The 23,285-nt window shown below is 55.6% G+C and overlaps 2 protein-coding genes across 8 annotated transcripts; one reads left to right on the plus strand and one right to left on the minus strand.

Annotated features, from left to right (window-relative positions):
* Positions 1-1,630: 1,630 nt before the first annotated feature.
* On the minus strand, positions 1,631-7,657 carry SWI5 (SWI5 homologous recombination repair protein). The gene is given in 6 exon segments (XM_036416108.2): positions 1,631-1,878; positions 3,321-3,415; positions 3,969-4,090; positions 6,273-6,321; positions 7,348-7,379; positions 7,381-7,657. Coding segments are annotated over 6 exon segments (501 nt in total). The 5' UTR covers positions 7,519-7,657; the 3' UTR covers positions 1,631-1,813.
* On the plus strand, positions 6,934-23,163 carry GOLGA2 (golgin A2). 7 transcript variants are annotated; one of them, XM_036416102.2, is made up of 27 exons: positions 6,934-7,089; positions 8,530-8,649; positions 9,936-10,016; positions 12,755-12,850; positions 13,086-13,129; positions 13,250-13,310; positions 13,698-13,757; positions 13,907-13,987; positions 14,710-14,748; positions 14,966-15,028; positions 15,111-15,204; positions 15,302-15,408; positions 16,736-16,794; positions 17,104-17,245; positions 18,351-18,440; positions 18,529-18,636; positions 18,992-19,079; positions 19,456-19,793; positions 20,067-20,180; positions 20,865-21,089; positions 21,185-21,260; positions 21,470-21,558; positions 21,803-22,021; positions 22,118-22,220; positions 22,329-22,435; positions 22,510-22,666; positions 22,748-23,163. In XM_036416102.2, the coding sequence occupies exons 1-27, from the start codon at positions 7,009-7,011 to the stop codon at positions 22,942-22,944; spliced, it is 3,039 nt and encodes a 1,012-aa protein (XP_036271995.1). In that variant the 5' UTR covers positions 6,934-7,008; the 3' UTR covers positions 22,945-23,163. The 7 variants fall into 7 exon arrangements, with proteins under 7 accessions (XP_036271995.1, XP_036271996.1, XP_036271999.1 ...); XM_036416103.2 differs by having other exon boundaries at positions 13,250-13,301; XM_036416106.2 differs by lacking the exon at positions 13,907-13,987.
* The last annotated feature ends 122 nt before the right edge of the window (positions 23,164-23,285 follow it).

The raw sequence follows: 23,285 nt of genomic DNA on the forward strand, positions 1-23,285 counted from the left end.
ATTGATTTTTAGAGAGAGTGGAAGGAAGCGGAGAGCCAGACAGAGAAACATTGATGTAAAGTTTTATACTAAAAAGGGGATGGGAGAAATAAAGAGAGCATCAGCTACAGGATTAATTAAGCGAGAATGAGAACTCGGTGAGCTCAGAGGTGCTGTGGTGGGGTGTGGAGACGTGGGTCCCATCACTCCTGTATTGCCAGCAGGATGGTAACTTTGAGTGCTGGATTTTCAAATCCTCAGAGTTAAATCATCAAGCATGTGAGTTGCAGGAAATGGAACTGCATCCATTCCCTCCCCCAAAATATTGGTCACCACGCAGAGCTGCGCTGGAATGTGTTTGGGTTCCTTTTCTAACCACTCCCCACCTGGACTCAGTCCTTTCCTGCCCTGGACCCAAGCTCTCTGCTTCCGGTCCTTTGCAAATACCGCATGGCTCCTGGAACTCTCTCCTGCATTCCTGCTGGCTGACTCCTCCTTTCTAACCACAGGCATTGCCTGCTGATGTCTCTTCTCCCTGGAAGTTTCCCTGCGTCCCAAGTTGGTGAGGTGCCACTCAAATGTGCTCCTGTAACCCAAACCCTTTTATCAAACATATCATGTTTCTTAGCTCCCGGATCTCCTGCTGGGAGGGGAGCAGAGACTGAGAGACCATGGCTCCCTGCTCCTGGTATTGACTTTTAAAATTAAAAAATATATATATATTTTGATTGATTGGTTGGTTTTTAGAAATGATTCTTACTTCACCTCATGACAGCTTATGCCCAAGGGCTGCTGTCACATCTGAACTCTTATGTGAATGCCCAGCAGGACAGGGCCAGAGCGGCAGCTGGAGTAGTCAGAACTCCTAGCAGGTCTGGAGGGAAATGCTGCATTCTGGATTGCACCGAGCAGTTGCGACACTCCAGTTTCACCCCTGCCAGTGATAGTTGGTCACGATAAGCGACACCCAATGAAGAAGTGACAGCTCACCCTTGCTTGGCAGCGGTTACAACTAGGGATCGGAACCTCATTCTGCAGATCAGTTTATAAGGTAAGAAATCTCAATTTTGCTATTTCACTCTCAGCTCTTACTTGCTTGTTCCCAACCCAGAAAGGCAGTACTGCAAACCAACAGCTTCAGAGTTAGACTTGAGCTCGAATCCCTGCTCTGCTACTTACTGGCTGTGTGACCTTGGGCAAGTCACTTTGCCTCTCTGAGCCTCAATTTCCTCATCTGAAAAGAGGGGACAACAAAACTAAATCCTCATAGGATGGATTTTAGCATCTGAGATAATGGACGTAAAGCACTTAGCACAGAGCCCGGCTTACATAAGATTGTTCTAACAAAGGCAGGCGGGCTCCAGGGTGAGATGGGGCTACCAGAGGAGAGAGACAGCATCCAGATTCACATCAACATTATCTACATGCTTTGCCCTGGCTGGTTTGGCTCAGTGGATAGAGCGTCGGCTTGCGGACTGAAGGGTCCCAGGTTCGATTCTGGTCAAGGGCATGTACCTTGGTTGCAGGCACATCCCCAGTAGGAGGTGTGCAGGAGGCAACTGATTGATATTTCTCTCTCATCGATGTTTCTAACTCTCCCTCTCCCTTCCTCTCTGTAAAAAATCAATAAATATATATGTATATTTTAAAAAAGATTATCTACATGTTTATTTACAAATAGGACAACGTACATACATACACACATATCACTGGGCCACCTCAGGAGTCCTGGAGCTGGAAACACACCGTCTGCCTCCCCGGGCTCCCTGGAAAAGGGCTGCTGGCACTTCATCGCCTGTTCCGGTGGCCGTGGACAAGGCGTGGGAGCCTCCGCTCAGTCACTCACGTCCAGGCCAAATTCTGGATACAACTCTTTGGTGGCGACACCTCGGATCACGGCTGAAAGGAAGGATGAATGCCCAGTGGGGGAATGGCCACATCCCTGACCACCCAGCCCCCACTCCTACACCTTCTTCCTGCTCCCCCAGTTGCCAAGGTAACCCTCCTGCCTGGCCATCCTAATCTACAATAGACTCACTGAACCCGCACCCCACTTTGCAGAGGAGCCAAACAAAGCTCCCCTTGAATCTTTGCTCCACCCGGAGCAGCTGGAGCCATCTGCTGAGAATGAAAGTGCACATTTGGTCTATGCAGCGCCTGTGGCACACCCGGCCTCCTTAATCTGGCCCCACTGCCGTGCCCTGGCCGTGTGGCGACACTTCCTCCTGCTCCCTCCAAGGCCCTTTCCTCCAATGGGACGGGCTCACCTCAGAGGCCTCCGCTGACTCCCCTCGCCCCCACTTGCCACCTGTTCCTGCCTCTCCATCTCTGCCCTTGGATTCATTCCTTCATGGCACTTAACACATTTTATAACTCCTTTGTGTTCTTTAGTTAGTGACCACTCCCCTCCCCTCCAACATGGAAACGGAAGTCACATGTCCATTCTCCAAAGTGTGCCCATGCCTAGGAGAGCAGCACAGGCAGGCGCTCAGTAAACTCTCACTGAGCAAGTGCAAGCCGACAGGCCGCCCGCTCCAGCTCCTAGGACCTAAGGACAGGTCTCCAGCTGGGGTCTGTCTAGCGAGCACATGTCCTAACCACTAGGCCACAGTCACCTTGCATCCCTTCTCCCTGGCCCTGCTCATCCTCCTCTCTTCACCATCGATAACTCCCTCATCCTGTCTGCTTTCCCCTCGTTTGGGACCCGCTCCTCACTGAAACAGAGAAGCCCTCCTTGGGGCAGGGGCATTCAGGGAGCGGGGCAGCTGAGAAGGAGGGGGGGTTGGCAAGTTAGAATGCCCAGGAGATGGCCATGGCCGGGTAGCTCAGTTGGTTAAGAGTCGCCTTGATATGTTAAGGTTGCAGGTTTGATCCTAGCTCAGGGAACGTACAAGAATCACCCGTGAATACATAAATAAGTGGAACAACAAATTGACTTATATTTTTCTTCCTTCCTCTGCCCCCCCACCCCTATTTTCTCTCTCCCCACTTTCTCTCTCTCTCTCTCAAATCAATCAATAAAAATTTTATTTTATTATTTTAAAAAATATATTTCTTTATTGACTTCAGAGAGAAAGGGAGAGGGATAGAGAAATAGAAACATCAATGATGAGAATCAATGATTGGTTGCCTCCTGCATGCCCCCTACTGGGGATTGAGACTACAACTTGGGCATGTACCCTTGGCTGGAATCGAACCTGGGACCATTCAGTCTGCAGGCAGACGCTCTATCCACTGAGCCAAACCGGCTAGGGCCAATCAATAAAAAATTTAAAATAAAAACAAAACAGAACAGAGTAGCCCAGGAGGAAAATCCTGCCCCCTGGAGTCCTGCCGCTCACCTAGTTTGCCCAGCAGCATCTGGCCCACATCTTTGATGTCGTTATACTCGTGGAGCTGGGCGATATGGTCCTCCAGCTCATCCACACTGTAGCCTCTGGGCAAGGGAGAAAGAGAAAGGTGATGAGGACCCAAGGTTCGGAGAGTAACAGACTCACAAAGGGCCTACTAAGTGCTCAGCACTGCAGCGTAGAGAAAGCAGGATAGACCCTGCTCACTAATAATAACACTGACAACGTGACCAGTCCCTGGCAAATGCTCCCTGAACCCGTAGAGAGACATCCCAACCACACTGGTACTGTGTGACCCTGGCCACGGCTGAGGGATTCACAGATGGGCACATGAGTGCTATTCAGAAACCCCTCAAGTGGGAAATGCATTCAAAAGCTGCTCAGCCTGAGCCGTGCGGCTGGAGCAAAAGGCGTGGGAAACTCAGGAGCTGTGGAAGAACCAGCTTCCCCCAGGCCCTGAAAACCGCCTGCAGGGAGGAAAGCAGGCGGGGTGCAGACGAAAGCAGAGGCAGATAATGTGGGCCCCGGAGAGGCTGCTGAGACAGCCTGAATCCAGCGGTGCGGTTCCGTCTTTATGCTGAGCTGGAATGACTGGGCACTAGTTGTGTTAAGTACGCTGAGGACCCCAACAAGACTTACTCAGATATTAACTGGGAGATCTCCTTGTCCAGCACGTCCCTCTTCTCCTTCAGCTTCTCAATGTCAAGGTGCAGAGAATCCTCGCTGGCCCCATCAGCCTGGCCAGCCTTGGGAGATGGCCGCTGAGTGGCACAGCCATTAGCTGGACTGGCCACTCCCTGCTTCTGTTTGGTTATAGACACCACCCAACCCCAAAGAAGACCACATTTCCCAGCTTCCCTTGCAAGTAGATGTGGCCCTATAACTTAGTTCTGATAGATGGAACTTAATCAGAAAAGGTGTATGCCATGCCTGGGAACTGTCCTTCCAGGGAGAGGACAGCCTTTCCTGGCCTCCTTCCTGCCAGCTGGAACGTGGAAGTAACCCTGGAGCTGAACGGCATCTTGGATGCTGAGGGTGAAGACGTGGTGGAATGAGACAGAGGCCTGGCTCCCTTAGGACTTTAAGCCACCACTGTTTTGGGTTTTCTTTCACTCCCAGCCAAACCGAATTCTAACTAAAGGGCCTATCCTGGCCCCCAGTCTGACCCCAAGATTCCGCCTCAGGTCTGTGTGGATTCTCGGCGAAGTCACTGGGTTTACAATCTCATTAGCTGACAGAGTCTACAGTCCGGGGCTGTAGTTCATCTGTGCCCTGTCTGCTTCCAAAGGCTCACAGGCCAGTGTGTGGCATGCTGCATATCTTCAGGAAACGTGTGTTGCATCAACAGTCTACATATGATGCAAAAAGAGACCGAGGAAGATGTGGTTCCTATTCTTAGGATGGGGCAGTCACCAAAGAGTGAGTGGGCACCATCTGGCTCCCGGGTTCACGATGGAGAGGACAGCAAGCCTGACCTCTGCTTTCCTGGACCGGACAGCCTCATCCCAAATAGGAAACTCCCAACAATTCCGCTTTTCCTCCTGAGATCTTCACTTAGAGACCACGCACAGGTCACATTCGTCAGGAAGGGCTTCTCTGACCACCCCATTTAAATGGTCTCTCCTCGCCTGACTGGTGTGGCTCAGTGGTCGAGCGTCGACTTATGACCCAGGAGGTCACAGTTCGATTCCCAGTCAGGGCACATGGCCGGGTTGCAGGCTCGATCCCCAGGAGGGGGTGTGCCAGAGGCAACTGATCCATGATTCTCTCTCATCATTAATGTTTCTATCTCTCTCTTCCTCTCTGAAATTAATAAAAATACTTAAAGAAATGGCCTCTTCACTAGTCCTTTGTCCTGATGTTTTATGACAGCTGACATGTCATGCCTTTCATTGATATTACGTGGCTCAGTGCTCGAAATTTGTGCACTGGGGGGAGGGTCCCTCAGCCTGGCCTGTGCCCTTGCAGTCCTGGAGCCCTCACTCCTCACACCCCCCCCCCCCCTCCTTACAGCTCTGCTTGCTGCATCTTAGCCCTGCCTTGAAGGCAGGAGAGGCTCCCACCACCATCCCTGGGCTCACCAGCTGGGAGCCCAGCTCCTGCTGAGAGGCATACCCTCTGTAGGAGCGCACTGACCACCAGGGGGCAGCTCCTGCGTTGAGCGTCTGCCCCCTGGTGGTCAGTGTGCATCATAGCAACCAGGTCTTTCTGGTTGTTCCCCAGTAATGGTCCCTTAGGCTTTTATTATATAGATTATTTTCATTGTTGGCCTTACATCTCTGGAGTGTAAACTCCACGAGGGCAAGGACTGTTATATTTACTGTTGATTGCACTGCATCTACAACCATACCTGGCACACAGTAGGCACTCAATACAACAATTGATCAAATGAATGAGTGAATGACACATTAGTAGTAATCAACTAACGACAAGGTTGAAAAGTGCTTTGAAGCTGGAGTACAGTGTGCTAAGGGGATGTCAAACAGGGTCACTGGATTGAGCCGGAAGTGGGGGTGAGGAAACTCAATTGTAAAGGATGTGTGGGCATCAGCTTGGCAAAAAGCTGGAAGAAGAGCGTTCCACACAGAGGACAGTACATCCCAACGCCCTAAGACAGGGGAGAGCGCATGTGTTTGAGGGAACCGAGTGCTCTGTGTGTGGGTGGGTGGGTGAGGGAGGGGACAGCGTGTGAAAAAGGAACCACCAGCCGCGGTGTGTCAGGGAGGGGGAGAGACGGAGCCCCCTTGGGTGCCACTGACAAGGACAGCACACGCTTCTTCCTGGCAGCTTGGTGGGCACGAGGACAAGGGGAAGGACGGAGAAATGAGCTGGCGGTTCTCAGCAGAACACGCTGGCTAGGGGGAGACTTTCTCGAGGGCTGGGAGCAGCAGGGACTTACAGGGGGAGAGAAAGAGTGTGGGGCCGGGGCACAGGCATACTCACAGGGGATCGGAAGGCCCCGCGGCAACTTTTGGAAAGTCCCGGTTGAGTCCTGGAGAGGAATCCGAGGGAGAAATGGCTGGTTGGGACCAGGATCCGCTCCGGGAAGAAGGGGTACTGTGGGGTGTGGGGGGAGCCAGGGGGACAGCCGGAAAGGGGGCGGATACACTCCCGTGGGGTCAGGGTAGAGGTCCTAGAGGAAGAGGAGATCCTGAGAGGATGGAGCGTGCGGAGGGCCGACTGGGGTCTCTGGAAAGTGGGGAGTCAGGAAAGGGATGTGAAGGGATGAGCTCATCCCCTGCTGTCCGCTCGCAGCCCACCTCCTGAGTCCTGGGGTCCGGGGCCCCCGTGGCGGGGGGGTCTGCAGTGCGGGAGGGTCCAGGTCGGGGGCGGGAGAGCGGCCTCTCAGGTCCGCCCGGTAAGCAAAGTAAGGCGACGGAGGCCCGGAAGGGCCACACGGCGAGCTGCGCGCGCACCCGGCGAGGTTCTGGCCCCGCCCACTCCGAGGTGGGCGGAGACAGCGTTCGCTGCGACTCCGCCTGTTTCTCCCGGCCGGCGCGGACCTGGCCACGCCCCCTTCGTCTTCATCTCTCTCGCGGACCAATGATATCGAAGAAGCGAGGCCACGCCCACCCATCTGCTGCCTGTCGGCGCCTTGGTCCCTCCTTTTTAGCTTCAGTCGCCAAGATGCGCGGTGGCTGCCGGAAGCAATTCCGAGGTGGTTTCCGGGATCGCGGTGATGTGGCCCCCCCGTCTCCCTCCCCTTCCAGAGATGTCGGAAGAAGTCCGACAGAAAAAATTGGCGGAGGCCAGGAAAAAGGTAAAAGGTGCCGAGTCGCGGCTCCCCGACTCAGCCCGAGGTCCCTGGGCGGCCGGACCGTGGCCAGAGCCTGTGCTGCCTCTAGAGGCACACGGGACCGGACCCCGGGCGCCCCTAGGCGTCCCCCCGAAAGTCTGCTCCCAGCCCCGCCCCCCGCCCCCCCACTCCCAGCAGCCCAGCTCCCGCCCTCGCTCGTCCGCCCCGGGTGACTTTGGGCTGGTGACCCCCGAGGTTCCCGGCTCCAGGCTCGGCGCTCGCCTTCTGCCGCCCAGAACCGGACCGCCTGGGCTCCCGGGCTCCCAGGGCTTCCTCTCTGCGGGGACCCGGATCCGGGCCGGCGCTCCCTTCCCCCAGTGCGGAGCGGCGACTTGGGCGTCGGTTGGGAGGAGTGGAATGCAGTTCTGTCACAATCCCCCTGGAAACTGTCATTATCGCCCTGAGCCCCGTGTTTGAATGTTGCGACCCAGTCTCCTAGTGTTTTCATCCCCTTTCGGGTTCTCTGGTCACGGTCCAAATTTCCAGCTTCAAGGGGACTCGGGACTAGGGGACTTAGGTCAGAGAGGTTTCAGGCTCCAGACTGTGCGTCATCCGTAGACACTGGTATCGTGAAAAGCCTGCATTGCCCGGGTGAGCTGAAACTGACCTGCATTGCACTTGTTGTCATTGGGGAGAATGTGTTTGGTTTGGTTTGGTTTTCTCCCAGGTTTCTAACTCTCCAGAGAGACTTTGACATTTTTTAATCTGAATTCTCATAGCTCATGTTCTAATTTCCGATGATTCTGGAATCAGATTGGCCCTCAGTGCTCTTTGGAGCGCTGCACTTCACAGCTGGCAATCCTTCCCAAGTCTCCTCTCAACATGGCGTGCTGGAGTGCCACAGGAGAAATAGCACCAGTTTTGCTGAGTTCTCTTGAGAGAGAAAAAGCCTTTTATGTTAATATACGTAGGAATGACATTTGCATAGGGTTGTAAGGTTATAATAGACTTCTCTGACATGGTGCTTGGGTTGTCTCATTTCTGTTACCGCCCCGGATTCTGTTACCGCCCCGGTGCACCTTCACTGCCTTCTGCCCCTAAGACACATGGATATAGAGCTTTGAGAAGTAGTGGTGTGCATCTCCAACAGATTCAGAAAGAAGGGCCCTTATGTCTGATCACTTAAACGGTCACCCCTTCTCCCTCTGGTTTTGTCCCCTGGCAGCTGCTGCTTTCTGGCATAACCCCAGAACTCAGAGCCAGAAGACTTAGTTGAAATGCTATGACTGCTTTTTTTTTAAAAAAAAAACTTTGTTGCCAGTCCATTTCTTCAGTCATTATGTACGAATTGCAACACTTTGTTGTGGCATTAAGTCAGATGGCGAGTGAATATTTTTTAAACGGTAGGATGGAACTCCACAGGTTTGTAGTCGTCAGGAGTCTCACCGCTTTTCCTTCTTGCAGTTGAGAGAATTCCAGCAGCAGCGAGGCATCGGCGCTCCTTCAGGAGCTAAGAAGAAAAAGAAGGTTAAAAATGGCAGCAGCCCCGAGACAACCACCTCTGACGGTCACTCGCCTGAGGATGTGAGTCCTGGCCTCCGGGGGTAGGAGTGCTCAGGGGCCGTAGAGGGTGGTGGTTAAGATTGTGGAGGAAGTATTCGGTACTGGTTAAGAATTCTGGGTTTGAATTCTTTTATTTTAAAATTAATTTTTATTGTTGAGGGTATTACAGATGTCCCCCATTCCCCCCCCCCCCTTTTTTTTTTTAATTCTCACCCAAGGACATGCTTAGAGTGAGGAAGGGCGAGAGAGAGAGAGAGAGAGAGAGAGAGAGAGAGAGAGAGAGAGAGAGAGAGAGAGAAACATTTATTGGTTGCCGTCTGTATGTGCCCCAATCAGGGATCGAACCAGCAACTCAGTTATGTGCCCTGACCAGGAATGGGACTTGCAAGTTTCCATTGCACAGGTTGATGCTCAACCAACTGAGCCACTATGGCCAGGCTTGAATTCTTAATTCTACCCCTCCCTTTGCTAGGAATATGTTTGGGGCAAATTGTTCAAGCTGTTGGGGCCTGTGTTTTCACATGAGTAAAATCGGGGTAATATTGTGAAGTTTAAATGACATTGTTGTTTTTATATTAATCCCTTAATACAGGGCCTGGTGTGGGTAAATATCCAATGAAGGGTAGTTGCTATTGGTCCTGCTCATCTGGTGGCTTTTCTCACCCCCAGTTTCCTGGGGGAGCCAGGCTGTGAGAACAGCCAGCAAAGGAGCCCGAGGGCCTGGCTCCGGGGTACAATGAGGAGAGGCCAGGGGTACAGAGGAGAACCCCAGGCACTGGATTAGGAAATTTGAGCCGGCCTCTGGGCAGCCTCAGGTAAATCGCTTCCTCCGACTGGCCTCAGTTTCCTCCTTTGTGAGATGATATTATTGGGTCAGATTAGTGTCTTTCAAACTTATTTTTAGCTGTAATCCCTTTTGTTCAAGCAACCCTGTACTTGGAAGCCTGGCTTTTAAAGTGGAGGTGGGGTCCGGAGCCCTGCCAGATTGGTCCCCAGCATCCTGGGCCTGAGGAGAGGGCCTGGAGGGTGTATTCAGAGCTGCACTGGTCAGGTGACTCCACTCCACGTGACCGCTTCGCTCAGGGGGCTTGTCCATCTGTTCATTTGCGTTGATTCCTGCCTGGGGCAAGGCAGCCAGTGTCTGTCTGGAAAGGTGGCACCGGCCATGGTATTGATCCCCTTCTCTCTTCTCTAGCATTGAAATCCCCCGACCCATCTCTTCTTTCTTTCCTGCCCCTCTTGCCTCTCTCTAAGCCACTTTTCTGTTTCTCCCCCTACCCTTGTTTTTGCCTTTTCGCTTCCTGTAGATTCAGGATATTCTGAAGGTGTTGGTGTCCGACCTTACCCATCCCAATGGGGTAGCGCTCGCCCCATTGCACGATTGGAAGGTGAGGCAGTGCTGAGACCCCTGTCTGGCTTGCTCTCTCCCAGCTGCGCATGTCCCCGAGGCTTCTCTGGTTTGGGGGGTTCTTTAAACTCCGGCTTATTTTTTATGTTGCTCTCATTAGCCCTCGGCCTGCTCATGTCTGCTTTTTCACCTGCTTGGTTGATTGGGTTTGTTTTCTTCCCCCACCTCTTTTATCCTCTTGGAGCAGATGAGATGCACCTTGAAGGTTCAAGGTAATTTGGGAATAGCTTCCAGAACAGGTGTGTGGGGGTTGAGTGTTTTTGAACCTCAAGTGTTTGAATGGCCAGTGGTGCTCTCAGACTAAGAGGTTAAAGAAAACCAAACCTTCAGGTCTTGCCCTGTTGGCATCTGTCCCCAAAAGAGCAATAGATTGCAGAGCAGTTTGTAATTTTTCAAGTCGATTAATTTTGGTTTGAGAGTCAGCTGTCTAGGGTCAAGAGAAAGGGAGTAAACATCAAACATGGACACCACCATATTCAGTGGGCCCCGGAGAAGATAGGGGAGGAACCAGGTAGAATGCCCACCGAGGGCGGCAGGCTGTGCTGGAAGGGGCCAGATAGAATGTGGCAACATCCCACAAGAGAAGAATTGGTTTTACATGGACTTGAGGCTGGAGGGGTGGCATTGGAGTCTGGTTTGGAGATCAGAGGTGGGTAACATTCCTCCGTATGGAGAAGGAAACATGGAAGTTCCGGGCCAAGGGCGTGGTACAGCTAACGGCCAGGCTTGTGCGCTCACAGAGCACATTCCAGAAAGGCGGCAGCCTGGTGTGTGCCGGGCCAGGAGACAACGTTCTCCGGGTGTGATGTTGGCACTTCCTCCTTCATTAACTTCCTGGGGCACCTCTGCCAGGCCAGAGTGGGCTGAAATGGGGCCAGATCCTGTTGGAGGGGGCACGGGGTGGAGGCTGGGACCAGCCTGCTGGCTGGCGTTAGAGTATTTATCATCAGGCCTACGCACACCCAGTCAGTCAGGTCTCTCCAGGTGCTGTGACTCACCTTGTCGGCTCCGGCGGCGTGGGGAGGGCAGCACAGGCCGGAGGAATTCTGAAGCTGGGTATTTACACTGATGATCTGTGCCATGCCCTCCTGTCCTTCTGAAATGAGGATGAATATTCCCATAGTCCTTTCGTGCTTTTTTTTTCTTTTGGTGTGTGTTTTTAAAATATTTTTATTGATTTCAGAGAGGAAGGGAGAGGGAGAGATACTAGATGTTTACTAGTAAATATTTAAGTTTTTAGAAAAGTACTTTTCCCCTCCTTTGCTTTTTTGTGTCTAATGCTAGGGATGAGTGGGAATCCAAGATGCCAGGAGGGACCTCGAGCTTGCTGGGGCCCATGGCTGGGATGGTGCCCACCTCCCCCAAAGTCTGTCTGGTCAGCTCAGAACCCCTGCTCTGATCTATTAGAGTCAGTTGTACAGGTTGGCAAGGCAGCAGCAGGTTCCAGGGCCAAAGGTCACAGAGTGGACAGTAATGCAAACAACTGACTCCACCACAGCTCCTCAGGTTCCGCAGCATTTGCCCTGGGGAGGGCGGCAGGTTGGGACTCTCGGGGGCCAGAGCTGAGGGATCCAGCGAGCAGGCACAACTCCCCCCGCCCAGAGGTGCAGCCTCCTCCTCTGGGACCCAGCTTCGCTGGACAGCTCCTGGCTCCCTGGCGCTGTCCTTCGTCAAGCTTCAGCTTGTCACCACCTTCCTGTCTCTGCCCATCTGGCCTGCTGGATGGTAGCTCTCTAGAGCCAGAGTCGTCTTCTTTTTTTTAAATATATATTTTATTGATTTTTTTACCGAGAGGAAGGGAGAGGGATAGAGAGTTAGATGAGAGAGAGTCATCGATCAGCTGCCTCCTGCACATTCCCTAATGAGGATGTGCCCGCAACCAAGGTACATGCCCCTGACTGGAATCGAACCCGGGACCCTTGAGTCCTCAGGCCAAACTGGTTAGAGCCAGAGTCTTAGACCAGGTGTCAGGCCTGAGCCCAAAGAGAGGCTTGGGGGTGGGGGGCCCTCTGGTCAAGCAGGTGGGCCAGTCGGGGCAGAGGGTGGCTCCCTCGTGACTCCTGGCCAGTCCAGGCTGCCGTCGGGAGCCCAGTCCGCGGTGGATATCTCGCCTCTGCTTTCTCAGTGGCTGCTTGGTTGGGTGGTTGTGTTGGAGCTAGGAGGTTGGGGTGGGGTTACTTTTTACCCCAGGAACAGGGAGAGGCTTCTAGTTGGAAAGCTTCATTCCCGGAGAAGACCTGAGTCAGGCCAGCGCAGCCAGTGGTTGGTGGGAGGAGGAGAGGGAGGAGAGGAGAGGGAGAGAAAAGCCGTGCGGCCAGCTTGGATCCGCTGCTTCATCGCTGCACCCTCTGCCCAGCAGGGGCCCAGGGGGAGGGTCACCGAGGCACCGGCAGGCTCTCCCTCTCCCTGATCGGCACGCCTTCCTTCCACCTGCTGTGGCTGCCACAGGTCGGAGCCTGGCACTGACTTGCTGCGCTCCAGGGAACAAGGCCCCTGTGTTCTGGAAAGTCTGCAGTCCTGCTTTGAGCTCTGGCCGGCCAGAAGGCTGCAGAGTGGCCGAGCCCTGGGCGAGCCATGGCCACACCCCGGAGTGGCTCCCAGCATGTGTGACTGTCACTATTGCAGCAACACCTGTCCTACCTGCTCCGCACCCCCGCTTCCATGGCAGCGAGAAGCCTCTCCCGCGGGTCCCCTGACCCCCTCTCTTTTCCGTGCTAGGCGCCCAAAGACCACCCGGCCCCCGCGGCACCGCCTGCGGATGACGCCATGTCACCTGGCGGTGTCCTCTCCCCCAGTGCTGCTTCCTCAGCTCAGGTTCGTGCCTCTCCCCCTGTGCCCGCGGCCCCTCTGCGTTCACCCCTCCTCTCGGGATCTTCCCTCCTTCCTTCAGGGGCTGGGTTCCAGGAGCCCCGCGCCTTCCTGCGGCCTAGGGTGGGGGAGGCCAAGGCCAGGTTTCCCTTCAGTGTTGGGGAGCCGGCAGGTGGTCAGAATGAGCTTGGCTCACCCCACCCCTGGGTGGTTCTCACCTCATGCGTTTCTTCCCAAACAGAATTATGATCCTGAAAATGTTCCTTTTGTCCTGTCTGAAAGCACGTGAGTGTCTCCTGTGGGGGCAGCAGTTGCTAGGCTGAGGGAGTCGGGGCAGGCCACTGCCCATGACTCCTTCTTCCCCATCGAGCCTCCTGCACCCCTGACTCCTGTGTTCACCCCCAGATTCTCTTCTACTGAGAGCCTGCGCCAGCTTTCCCAGCAGCTCAACGGTCTCGTATGTGAGGTACCCCAGAAACGGGAGCCCAGAGGGAGCTGAGTGGGGAGGAGACACTGACAAAAATGGAGGCAGAGGTTCCCAAGAGGGAGGGGAGACCCTGGGAGCAGGCCCGCAGCTGGGTGAGGCTGAGCCTCTTCTCTGAAGCTGCGCAGATGGAGGAGTGGGACCAGGAGGTCCGTTACATCCTTCCCCGCAGGAAGCACGGGGAGAGCTGCTGGGGAGGAGGAGAGGGGGAGAGAAGAACCAGGAGAGGTTGGCACAAACGGGTTATGGGAAGAGGGGGCCAACTTAGGAGGCAGAAAAGGACGTTTTGCCAGTCGCTGGGGAAGACAGGAAGTCAGAGGCTTAGGCGTGGAGAGGGCATCTCCATGTGAGCTCTTTCATCTCTCCTAGTCTGCGTCCTTCGTCAATGGGGAGGGACTAGCATCTTCCGCTAATATAAAGGCTCTGGAGGTGAGTGGCTCTGGGCTGTGGCCCAGTGACCCTGCAGGCCAGCCTCCAGACCCCAGCGGGGACCGCCCGGATACCCCCAGCCCTAATGATTGCTCTCTCTACCTCTCCCCCCACCCTCCTCCATCTCCTCCTCTCTGCATGCGCCTCAGAGCCGGTACCAAGAACTATCCCTAGCCCTGGACTCCAGCAATCTAACAAACAAACAACTCAGTAGCGAGATAGAGGAATTGGTAAGAGTCCAGTGGGGCCCCTGATTCCATGCTGCCAATCTGAGAAAGGGGCCGGGAGCCCTAGTGCCAAGGGAGAATGGGGTGCCGGGGGCCTAGGCCTCAGCTGGAGGGACCCCGGAGTGCGGAGCATGTGGCATGGCTCTTCTGTGGCTGCCCTCTGTGCCTGCTCTGTCCTCCGTACCCCACTGCTTGTCAAACCTTCTCCACACTTGCCCTGGGGGCACTCTTTCTCTAGGGAAAGTACTAGCTTGACTGTTGTGTTCTGGTCCTGACTCTGCCTCTAATTTGCTGTCTTTGACCTTGAACAAGTCACTTCTCTTTGGACTTCAGTGTCCTGGGGGTATAGAAGTAGAGGGTATCTAAAGTCCCTTTTAGCTTAAGAAATCCAAGATGGAAAGGTCCTTTTCATTCCTGTATCTTTGCTGTTGAGGACAGAGCCTGTCCCGTGGGGTGTGCTCAGTAATATTCGTTGAGTGAGTGAATGGATGAATGAATGACTGAACGCCCGTCCACACCACGAGCTGGCAGGGTGTCTTTCCCTCTCAAAGCCCATTGCTAGAGTTTTATGTCATTGTCCACTCAGGAATCCAGGGACCAGAACCACCCTAGACCCACAGTCTCCCTTTAAAAGCCGTTCCTGGTCCCTGTCCGTCCCTCCTTGGTCTGGGGAGCATAGTAAAGGGGACATAACCTCAGTCACCTTCCTCTGACTCTTTCCACAGAAACGGCAGAACCAGGAAATTGCAGATCAACTAGAAAAGGTAATGTGATTTCTTTGTCTACTCATTACACGGCTGAGGGGCTCGGAGGAGGACTCGGCCTGGAAAATAAGGGGCCCACCTCTCCCTCCCCCGCTCCTGCCCCTTCCAGCCTGGCCTCGCTGGTGGGCTTGTCCCGGGCCTTGGTGGCATTCTGGAGCATGTGCTTTGCTGTTTGATTCCTCCTCCCAGTAAGAGGTGCCTCCTCTCTCTCCCGCAGGAGAAGCAGGAGTATAAGCAGAAGCTCGCGAAGGAACAGGGGGCGCTGAGGGAGCAGCTGCAGGTGAGCCAGCGGGAGCGTGCTCCCCGTGTTCCCCCGGCGTGTGCTTCCCCCTCTCAGCGCCTGTTCGGCTTTTCTCCCGAAGGTTCACATCCAGACCATAGGGATCCTCGTGTCTGAGAAGACAGAGCTACAGACAGCGCTGGCCCACACTCAGCAGGCAGCCAGGCAGAAAACAGGTGGGCGTCCGCGCCCTGCCCTGCTTCCTGCTTCAGCCCGGCACTGGGCCGGCCATGAGCGGCCGTCCTTCTCTGGGCTTCGTCTCTGTCCTTCCAGGCGAGGCCGAGGACCTTGCTGGGCTCCTGCAGTCCGCCCAGCAGCGCGTCGGCGATCTGGAGCGGACGCTGTGTGCCGTCTCCACGCAGCAGAAGCAGGCGGACAGGGTGAGCCAGCAGCGTCTCCGAGGCGGGAGCGAGCCTCTAGTTCCCTTTAAAAAAAAAAAAAAAAAGTTTATTTTTTTCTTTTTTAAAAATCTTCACCCCAGGAGATGTTTTCCAATTTATTTTAGAGAGAGAAGAAGGGAGAGGGAGAGAAACATGGGTGGGTTGCCTCCTATACATGTGCCTGCCTAAGGGATCAAACCCGCAACCTGAGTGTGTGTCCTGACTGGGAATCAAACCTGCAACCCTCTGTGCACAGGACAGTGTTCCAGCCAACTGAGCCGCACTGGCCAGGGCCACGGTCCCTTCTTCGGCATGGCGTGTGCTGCCAGCAGGCAGCGGGCCATTTCCCACCGCTTTCCAGTGGGTGGTTGTCGGAAGCACTGTGGGTGAGGTGGGTGCTGTGGTTGTTGGGAGTGTACTGTCCAGAGCGAGTCCTGGATATGGAGCCCAGAGCCCACGTGCCAGCCCCGCCCTTACCTGGCAGTGGGCCTTGGCCAAGTCCTAGGCACAGAGCAGTATTTTTATCGTGTTACCGTGTGTAGAAAGGGGAGAAGTGTGTGTGTGATGTAAGTCATACCTGAAAGGACCCATGAAATCCCAGGGGAGAGGAACAGGGTGGCTGGGAGACATGTCACTTCTGTGCTTTTGAGTTTGGGGCTGAGTCAGTATCATCCATTAAGGTAATGAAAGATTTGCCGAAACCTGTTTGGCTCAGCTGTAGAGCATTGGTCTGCGGACTGAAAGGTCCCAGGTTCGATTCCAGTCAGGGGCATGTACGTTGGTTGTGGGCACATCCCTGGTAGGGGGTGTGCAAGAGGCAGCTGGTCGATGATTCTCTCATCGATGTTTCTAGCTCTCTCCCTTCCTCTCTGTAAAAAAAAAAGATAATGAAAGATCACAATAAAAATGTAATCTCCCCCCCCATATTGTGCCCACCCCCAGACCTGAGTGTTCAGCCATAACTCTTGAGTGATGTTAGGCAAGTGAGTTACCCTCTGATGCTCCGAGGTGCTCACCTGTAAAACGGGAGCAATAACAGTAACTGCTTCCTGTGGTGACGGTGAGGGTTCACGGGTTGGCACAGTGCTGGGTAAAGTGCGGTGTGACGAGGCTGATGTGACGGCAGCACTGTCCGCTCTCCTGGGCCTCTGTCGGCCTCTGTGATGCTCTCCACCTGCCTCTTCCACCCTCACCCAGTTCTCACTAAGAGCAGGCGAGAACTGGGCTCGGAAGTGCTTTGGCAAAATGCAGTGCGACTGCATGTGAGAAAGCGTCGCTGTTACTCTTCGTCTGCCACACACCTGACCTCACCTTTCTGTGTTTGCAGCACAACAAAGAACTCACCAAAAACCGCGATGCCCTCAAGCTGGAGTTATACAAGAACAAGTAGGCTGTGGGGGAGGGGAGCGGGGAGGGGGCTGGGCCGGGTGGTGTGCTGGGAAGCGGGAGGGACAGAGTCGCATGGCGAGGAGGTTGTCCAGGTTGGACACGTGCAGCCTGACTAGACCTTGCTGTGCTGGCTCATGCTTAACCTCATGCAACTCGTGTCCTTTTCTCTGGCCGGTCACTGTGACTCTGATCCTGGGGTCCCTTCCCATGCCACTAGTCTGCGGTTCTGTGGTGACGGCGGTGGGTTGATGCCGCAGTGATCCTTTCTGTCTTTATTCATGCCTTTCCCCCTGCCTCTGGCCACAGCAAAACGAATGAAGACCTGAAGCAGGAGAACTCGGAACTGCAGGAGAAGCTTCGGGTCTTGGTGACGGACAAGGAGGCCTCGCAGCTCAGGGTGGAAGAGCTGCAAAAGAAGCTGGAGATGTCGGAGCTGCTGCTGCAACAAGTGAGGGCCTGGGCCCAAGGAGTCCCGCCCCCTCCCGCTGGGGCCAGGCCTCAGGGGTCACTGTGCGGGACCCCAGCCAGGAGCTGGAGAACTTGGATCCTTGTTCTGGCCCTGCCATGGAATCCTCCAGATTCTGATAAAAATCTCCACCTGGGGGCCCTGCCCTGAACTGTGGAATCAGAATCTCAGGGTTTAGGGATTTTTCATTTTTGCCTTTAAAGGCATTCTGATTGAAAGCCATTGTTTTATAGAGGACATTGACCAGGCTGGCCCCTGAGTCTGTGTTCTTCCTTTGGGGGGACCGAGCCACCAGCTGGTCAGGGTGCTCCTCCTCATTTTCTCCACACTGAGCAATACTCTGCCTTCACGGAACTAACTTCCTCCCACTGGGGTCTTTCTGCCCTCCGGAGCGGCACAGGCAAAGTCTCAACTCTTTCCCAAGACAGCCCTGCCGGCACTTTGAAAGGGGGTGTGTGTGCTTTCCCTGTCTTCCCCAGGACCTTTTCTGAGCTAAACACCCTCCTGATTGCTGTCTCCCGGATGTGACGTGGTTGTCAGGGACCCCAGAGTGAAACACCATTCTTCAAATCTCTGGCCTGGGCAGCAGGCAGATAGGCAGTCTGGCAAGTGGCTGGCTGGAGAGATGAAAGAGCCTCAGGGTGCTCAGATGGCTGCTCATACCTTTGACCCAACCACTCCATCTTGAAGGCCAGCCCCATGTGTAATGTCACTCGCTGTAGCCGTCTAAAAGGCCCTCAGGAAAGGTATGAGGGAGGTATGCTATATGCATATGTTGGACTGCTGTGCAACAGTTACAAGATTAAATATACCTTGTACGCAGCAAAGTGAAAGTAAGTTGCAGAACCATATGTGAATGGATCCCAAGACAACTCATATTGGGAGGACTGAATGGGTGGGAAGGTGGGAGGACTGGGAACACTCATTGACTAGCTTACACTGAGCAGCACAGATAAGCCTGTGGACGTGGTACTGACAAAATGAGGCCACAGCTCTTCATTGACCCTGAGTTGTTCAGACCCTTTTGGGGAGCATTGGGTGGGACCACCGGGGCTCCCCGGATCTAACCTCATTCTCTACCATCCAGTTTTCCAGTCAGTCTGAAACCCCCGACAGGAAGGAGCAGCTGCAGCAGGCGCTGGAGGAGCGGGCGCAGCTGGAGACACATGTGGAGCAGGTGAGGCTCTGCAGAGGGAGGGGTGCGATGCCCAGGAGTGGGAGTGGCCGGTGCCAGCCCCCGCTGACTTCTGTGCCCGTTCTTGCAGCTGAAGGAGCTGCTGAAGCAGCTCCAGATGGAGAGAGACCAGTACGCAGAGAATCTGAAAGAAGAGAATGCCATCTGGCAACAGAAGATGCAGCAGATGTCAGAGCAGGTGAGGTGACTTCGGCCCCCACCTTAGATAGGTCGCTTGCTCTCTGGGCACCTGTGAAATGGGAACCACATCACTTGTGTGTGCAGGTAGATGTGTATGTGTTTTTTTTTAATTTTAAACATTTTATTAATTTGAGAGAGAGACTGATTTCCACTTATTTAGGCACAGTTGGTTGATTCTCATATGTGCCCTGACTGGGATAGAACACACAAGTTGGCTGATGGGGACAGTACCCTGACTAACAGCCACCCAGCCAGGGCTGGGTGTGTGTGCTTTGTAGGTGGGGGCGGAGAGGGAGATGGTCACATGGCCATTGGCCCATCCCCTCCCTCCATACTCTCTGTGCTTTGGGCAGGTGTGCAAGCTGAGGGAGGAGAAGGAGCAGAGCGTGAGTCAGGTGCAGGAGCTGGAGACCAGCTTGGCCGAACTGAGGAATCAGATAGGTAAGTTGAGACTGGAGTGATCTGGGAGCAGGACTCACGTTGGGGAGCCCGAGAGGCTGGCTAGAATGCCCCCAGAAGGGGGACGGATGGGAGGGCACTGTGGCACAGGGAAGGGGTGTGTACCAGGAGCTGACAAGTCTTGCAATCTCTCTGAGCCTCAGTGTCTCCATCTGAAAAAGGGTGGAGTGTGCACTGTCCACCCAGAGTGGTCTGAGCATGAGAATGTGGAGAACTAACTCCATTGAAAGTAACTTGAAAGATTGAACCTTATAGGAGTGCGGGAATTACTAGCAGGAAGCCAATATTTGGGGTGAGGAGCCCAAATTAGCTGTGGACCAAGAGGCGAGAGGCCCTTCTTGTCTGCTTGCCTCCTCAGCTGTCCCCCCACCCCAGGAGCCCCCGGCAGGGCCCTCAGAGGCAGAAGAGCGGCTACAAGCCAGAGCGGAACAGCTACAGCAGGAACTGGAGGTCCTGACGGGGCAGCTGCGGGCCCAAATCCAGGACAATGAGAGTCTGAGTCGCCTGAATCAGGAGCAGGGGCAGCGGCTGCTGGAGCTGGAGCAGGAGGCCGAGCGCTGGGGCGAGCAGGCGGAGATGCGCAAGCAGATCCTGGAGGACATGCAGAGCGACCGCACCACCATCAGCCGCGCGCTCGCCCAGAACCGCGAGCTCAAGGAGCAGCTGGCCGAGCTGCAGGACAGTTTTGTCCGGCTGGTGCGAAGTCTTCTCCTGCGCCTTTGTTTTCTCACTTTTAGAATGGGGTGGTATGGTCCTTACGTGAACTGGAGCCTATGAAGGCATCCTATGACCCAGAGAGGCCATGTTGATGAACGTGAGGAAGCGGGGAGTGGGGGGTTCCCTCCTGCTTCTACCCCTTCCTGAACTGTGTGTGTGTGTGTGGGGGGGGGCAGCGGCAGGGGGAGGTCATCAAATTCCGTTGTCTCCAGCTGCATTGAGTGGCCACTAATTGCTTCTCTCTGTGCCCAGACCAACGAGAACATGGAGATCACCAGCACGCTTCAGACGGAGCAGTATGTCAAGAAGGAGCTGGCCAAGAAGCTGGGCCAGCTGCAGGAGAAGCTGGGGGAGCTGAAGGAGACGGTAACGCCGCCCCAGCCGAGAAGGGCTCAGACAGGCACTGGCCTCGGGTGGAAGCACTGGGCAGGGATGAGCTGGGTGCTGGGGCCAGAGCTGAGCCAGCTCCTGCCTGGAGAGAGTTCTTCAGGGCCTATGGCTGCATTGCCCTCTGCCCTCTGCCCTCTGCCCTCTGCCCTGTACAGGTGCGTAGCCTGTGCTGTGGTCAGCTCCAGTGGAGGCATTTAGCTCGCTCACAGGGGAAGAGATGTGGAATTTGGGGGGCGGCTCTTTGCAGTCAGCCCTGGCTTCTAACCTCAGCCCCACTAGTCACATCTCTGAGCTCAGTTTCCTTAACTTGAAAGGGAGACCAGCACTTTCCTCATAGCGGTCTGAGGATTAAAACAAGAATCATGCATGTAAAGTCTTGAGCATTTAGTGTGCAACTTAGCAGATACTGGTTGGCGCGCTCTGCTTTTCCACAAGCCTGTGGCCTAAAGTGAAAACAGAAAGCAGGTTGTTATGAGGTGTGAGCCTGGGTGAAGGCGGCACGGGACTCTGGACAAGGGAGGCAGTCACTGAGGCCCTGGAGTGAGGAAGCCAGGAGCCTGGGCAGAGGCCTGGGCAGAGGCCTGGGCAGGGGGGTCTGTGCTGGTCTCAGAATCGGGAAGCAAGCCACCACTTGCCCTCACACCCAGGGCCTTCCTGCAGGTGGAGCTGAAGAGCCAAGAGGCCCAGGGCCTGCAGCAGCAGCGGGACCAGTACCTGAGCTACCTGCAGCAGTACGTGGCTGCCTACCAGCAGCTGGCCGCGGACAAGGAGGCCCTGCAGAAGCAGGTCCTGGTGCACTCCCAGCTCATGGAGCAGCAGCAGCAGGAGGAAGTTCAGAGCCAGGAGGAGGCCAAGCAGGCCCGCCAGGCGCTGCAGGAGACGCAGGTGAGGGAGTCGGAGTGCTGGGCCGCTAAGCCCTGAGTGGGAAGGCCTGCAGCCTGTGTCCTTTCTCACGCTCTCTCCCTCTCCTGGCCCCTTAGGGGCTCCTGGAAGCTGTCAACCAACAGAACCAGCAGCTACAGGCCCAGCTGAGCCTCATGGCGCTGCCTGGGGAAGGTAATTGGAACTACCCAGAGGGAGGAGCCCGAGCAGCCCGAGGAGGAGGGGGACTTTCAGCAGCAAAGAGCTGGGTTAGAAGAGACCTTTAGGGCAGCGAATCCTTTCCTCTGGGGTCCGTGAGGCGGGCAGAGCTGGGTCCCGAGCTGTGTTCCTGGGCTGCTCACTGCCCTGTGGGGTTGTCTGAGACCCTCTGGCTGCCCCCACAGGAGATGGAGTGGATGGAGAGGAGATGGAGGAGGACGCCCCCCGGCCAAAGCTGAGTGTGCCAGAGGACCTGGGGAGCCGAGAGGCCATGGTGAGCTGACCTCCCTGCCCTTTGCCCGTCCCACCTGCCTGCCTCTGAGGGCCCTTCTCACCTCTTGGTTTCTGCCCTCTAACTTCTCTTGATTCCCAACCTCCGCTGGGAGCCAGTGGTCAGACTCCACCCATCCCTGACCCACGGATGTGTCCACAGAGGCCCTGTGATGGGAGGGTCCTCGCCGCCTCCTGCTGTGCTGCGCATTCCCCCGCAAAAGCGCACGCACACCTCTTGCCCGCAGGTGGAATTTTTTAACACGGCCTTAGCCAGCGCCGAGGAGGAACGGGCACAACTGCGTCAGGAGCTGAAGAAGCAAAAGCTACACTGCCGGCGCCTGGCGCAGCTGGCAGCCCCATCCCAGCGCAGGCTAGAGGCGGGGACCCCAGCCCCGAGCGCCGAGGGGGATGGTGTGCCTGCGGAGACCCACCAGGCCTTGCAGGTGGCCATGGACCAGCTGCAGGTGAGTGAGTGTCCCAGGGCCAGGGCCAGGGCCAGGGAGGGTGGGAATGGGCGGGGCAGGTGGCTGCTGAGCCCTGACCCTGCTTGGTGGCTGCAGAGCCGCTTTACAGAGGTCATGCAAGCGAACGTGGATCTGAAGGAGCGGGTTGAGGAGCTGGAGCATCGCTGCATTCAACTGTCTGGAGAAACAGATACTATTGGTGAGGGGGAAGGCCAGGGCCTGGGGCAGGGGGCACTGTATGGGGGTGGGGATCCCCAGCAGCTGAGCCCTGTCCACCCGCTGTGCGCGCCCCCCCCCCCCTTCGCAGGAGACTACATCACCCTGTATCAGAACCAGAGGGCGGTACTGAAGGAGCGCCACCGGGAGAAGGAGGAGTACATAAGCCGGCTGGCTAAGGACAAGGAGGAGATGAAGGTAGGGCGAGGGCCCTGACCGCCTCTGTGGGCGGGGCTGGGCCGGGCGGGGTTGCTGAGTGCCTCTCTCTCCAGGTGAAGCTGCTGGAGCTGCAGGAGCTGGTGGTGCGCCTGGTCGGTGAGCGCAATGAGTGGTACGGCAGGTTCCTGGGGGCTGCTCAGAACCCTGCTGGGGAGCCCACGACAGCACCCCCGGCCCCCCAGGCAGCTGGCGCTGCTCTCAGCCAAGGCGGTGAGTAGAGCTCGGGGTGGGCGAGCGGGCGGGGGGGGGGGGGGCACCCTCACAGCACTCAGAGCCCTGCCTTCTCCAAAGATCTGCACGAGGTGAGCCTGACGGACGGCGCAGAGCCGGGCCCTGCTGCGCTCGAGAGCTCCACCGCCCAGCAGATCATGCAGCTGCTGTGTGAGCTGCAGAGCCCGCAGGAGTACCCGGGCCTGAGCAGAAACCCCTGCATCCCCTTCTTCTACCGGGCCGACAGCGACGCTGGCGTGAAGATCATGGTGATCTAGTGACACTACCCCTGGAGAATTATAATGGGGCGGCAGGGATGGGGTGCAGGGACCGGGTGGGGAGAGCACACCTGGTCCCTGCACCCCATCCCTGCCGCTCCCATTATTATTATAATGCAAGAATAAACTTATTTATTAATAACATGACAGAGGAAGGAGGTGGGGATGGGTTGATTTGACTCTATTTGTTTTATTTCGGAATAAATGGATTTAGCCATACTGCCTTTTGTGTGTGTGTGTGTGTGTGTGTGTGTGTGTGTGTGTGTGTATTGGTTTTTAAAATATGTGATTTCAGCCGAAACCGGTTTGGTTCAGTGGTAGAGCGTCGGTCTTCGAACTGA

This window comes from Pipistrellus kuhlii, unplaced genomic scaffold, assembly GCF_014108245.1.
Source record: "Pipistrellus kuhlii isolate mPipKuh1 unplaced genomic scaffold, mPipKuh1.p scaffold_m20_p_53, whole genome shotgun sequence".
Classification (NCBI taxonomy): Eukaryota; Metazoa; Chordata; class Mammalia; order Chiroptera; family Vespertilionidae; genus Pipistrellus; species Pipistrellus kuhlii.

Coding starts and splice junctions, on each gene's coding strand:
- GOLGA2 (XM_036416102.2), top strand. CDS start 7,009: ATGTGGCCCCCCCGTCTCCCTCCCCTTCCAGAGATGTCGGAAGAAGTC. Junction 15,409..16,735: donor AGCAGAAGCAGGCGGACAGG/GTGAGCCAGCAG, acceptor CTGTGTTTGCAG/CACAACAAAGAACTCACCAA. Junction 22,221..22,328: donor TGGAGAAACAGATACTATTG/GTGAGGGGGAAG, acceptor CCCCCTTCGCAG/GAGACTACATCACCCTGTAT.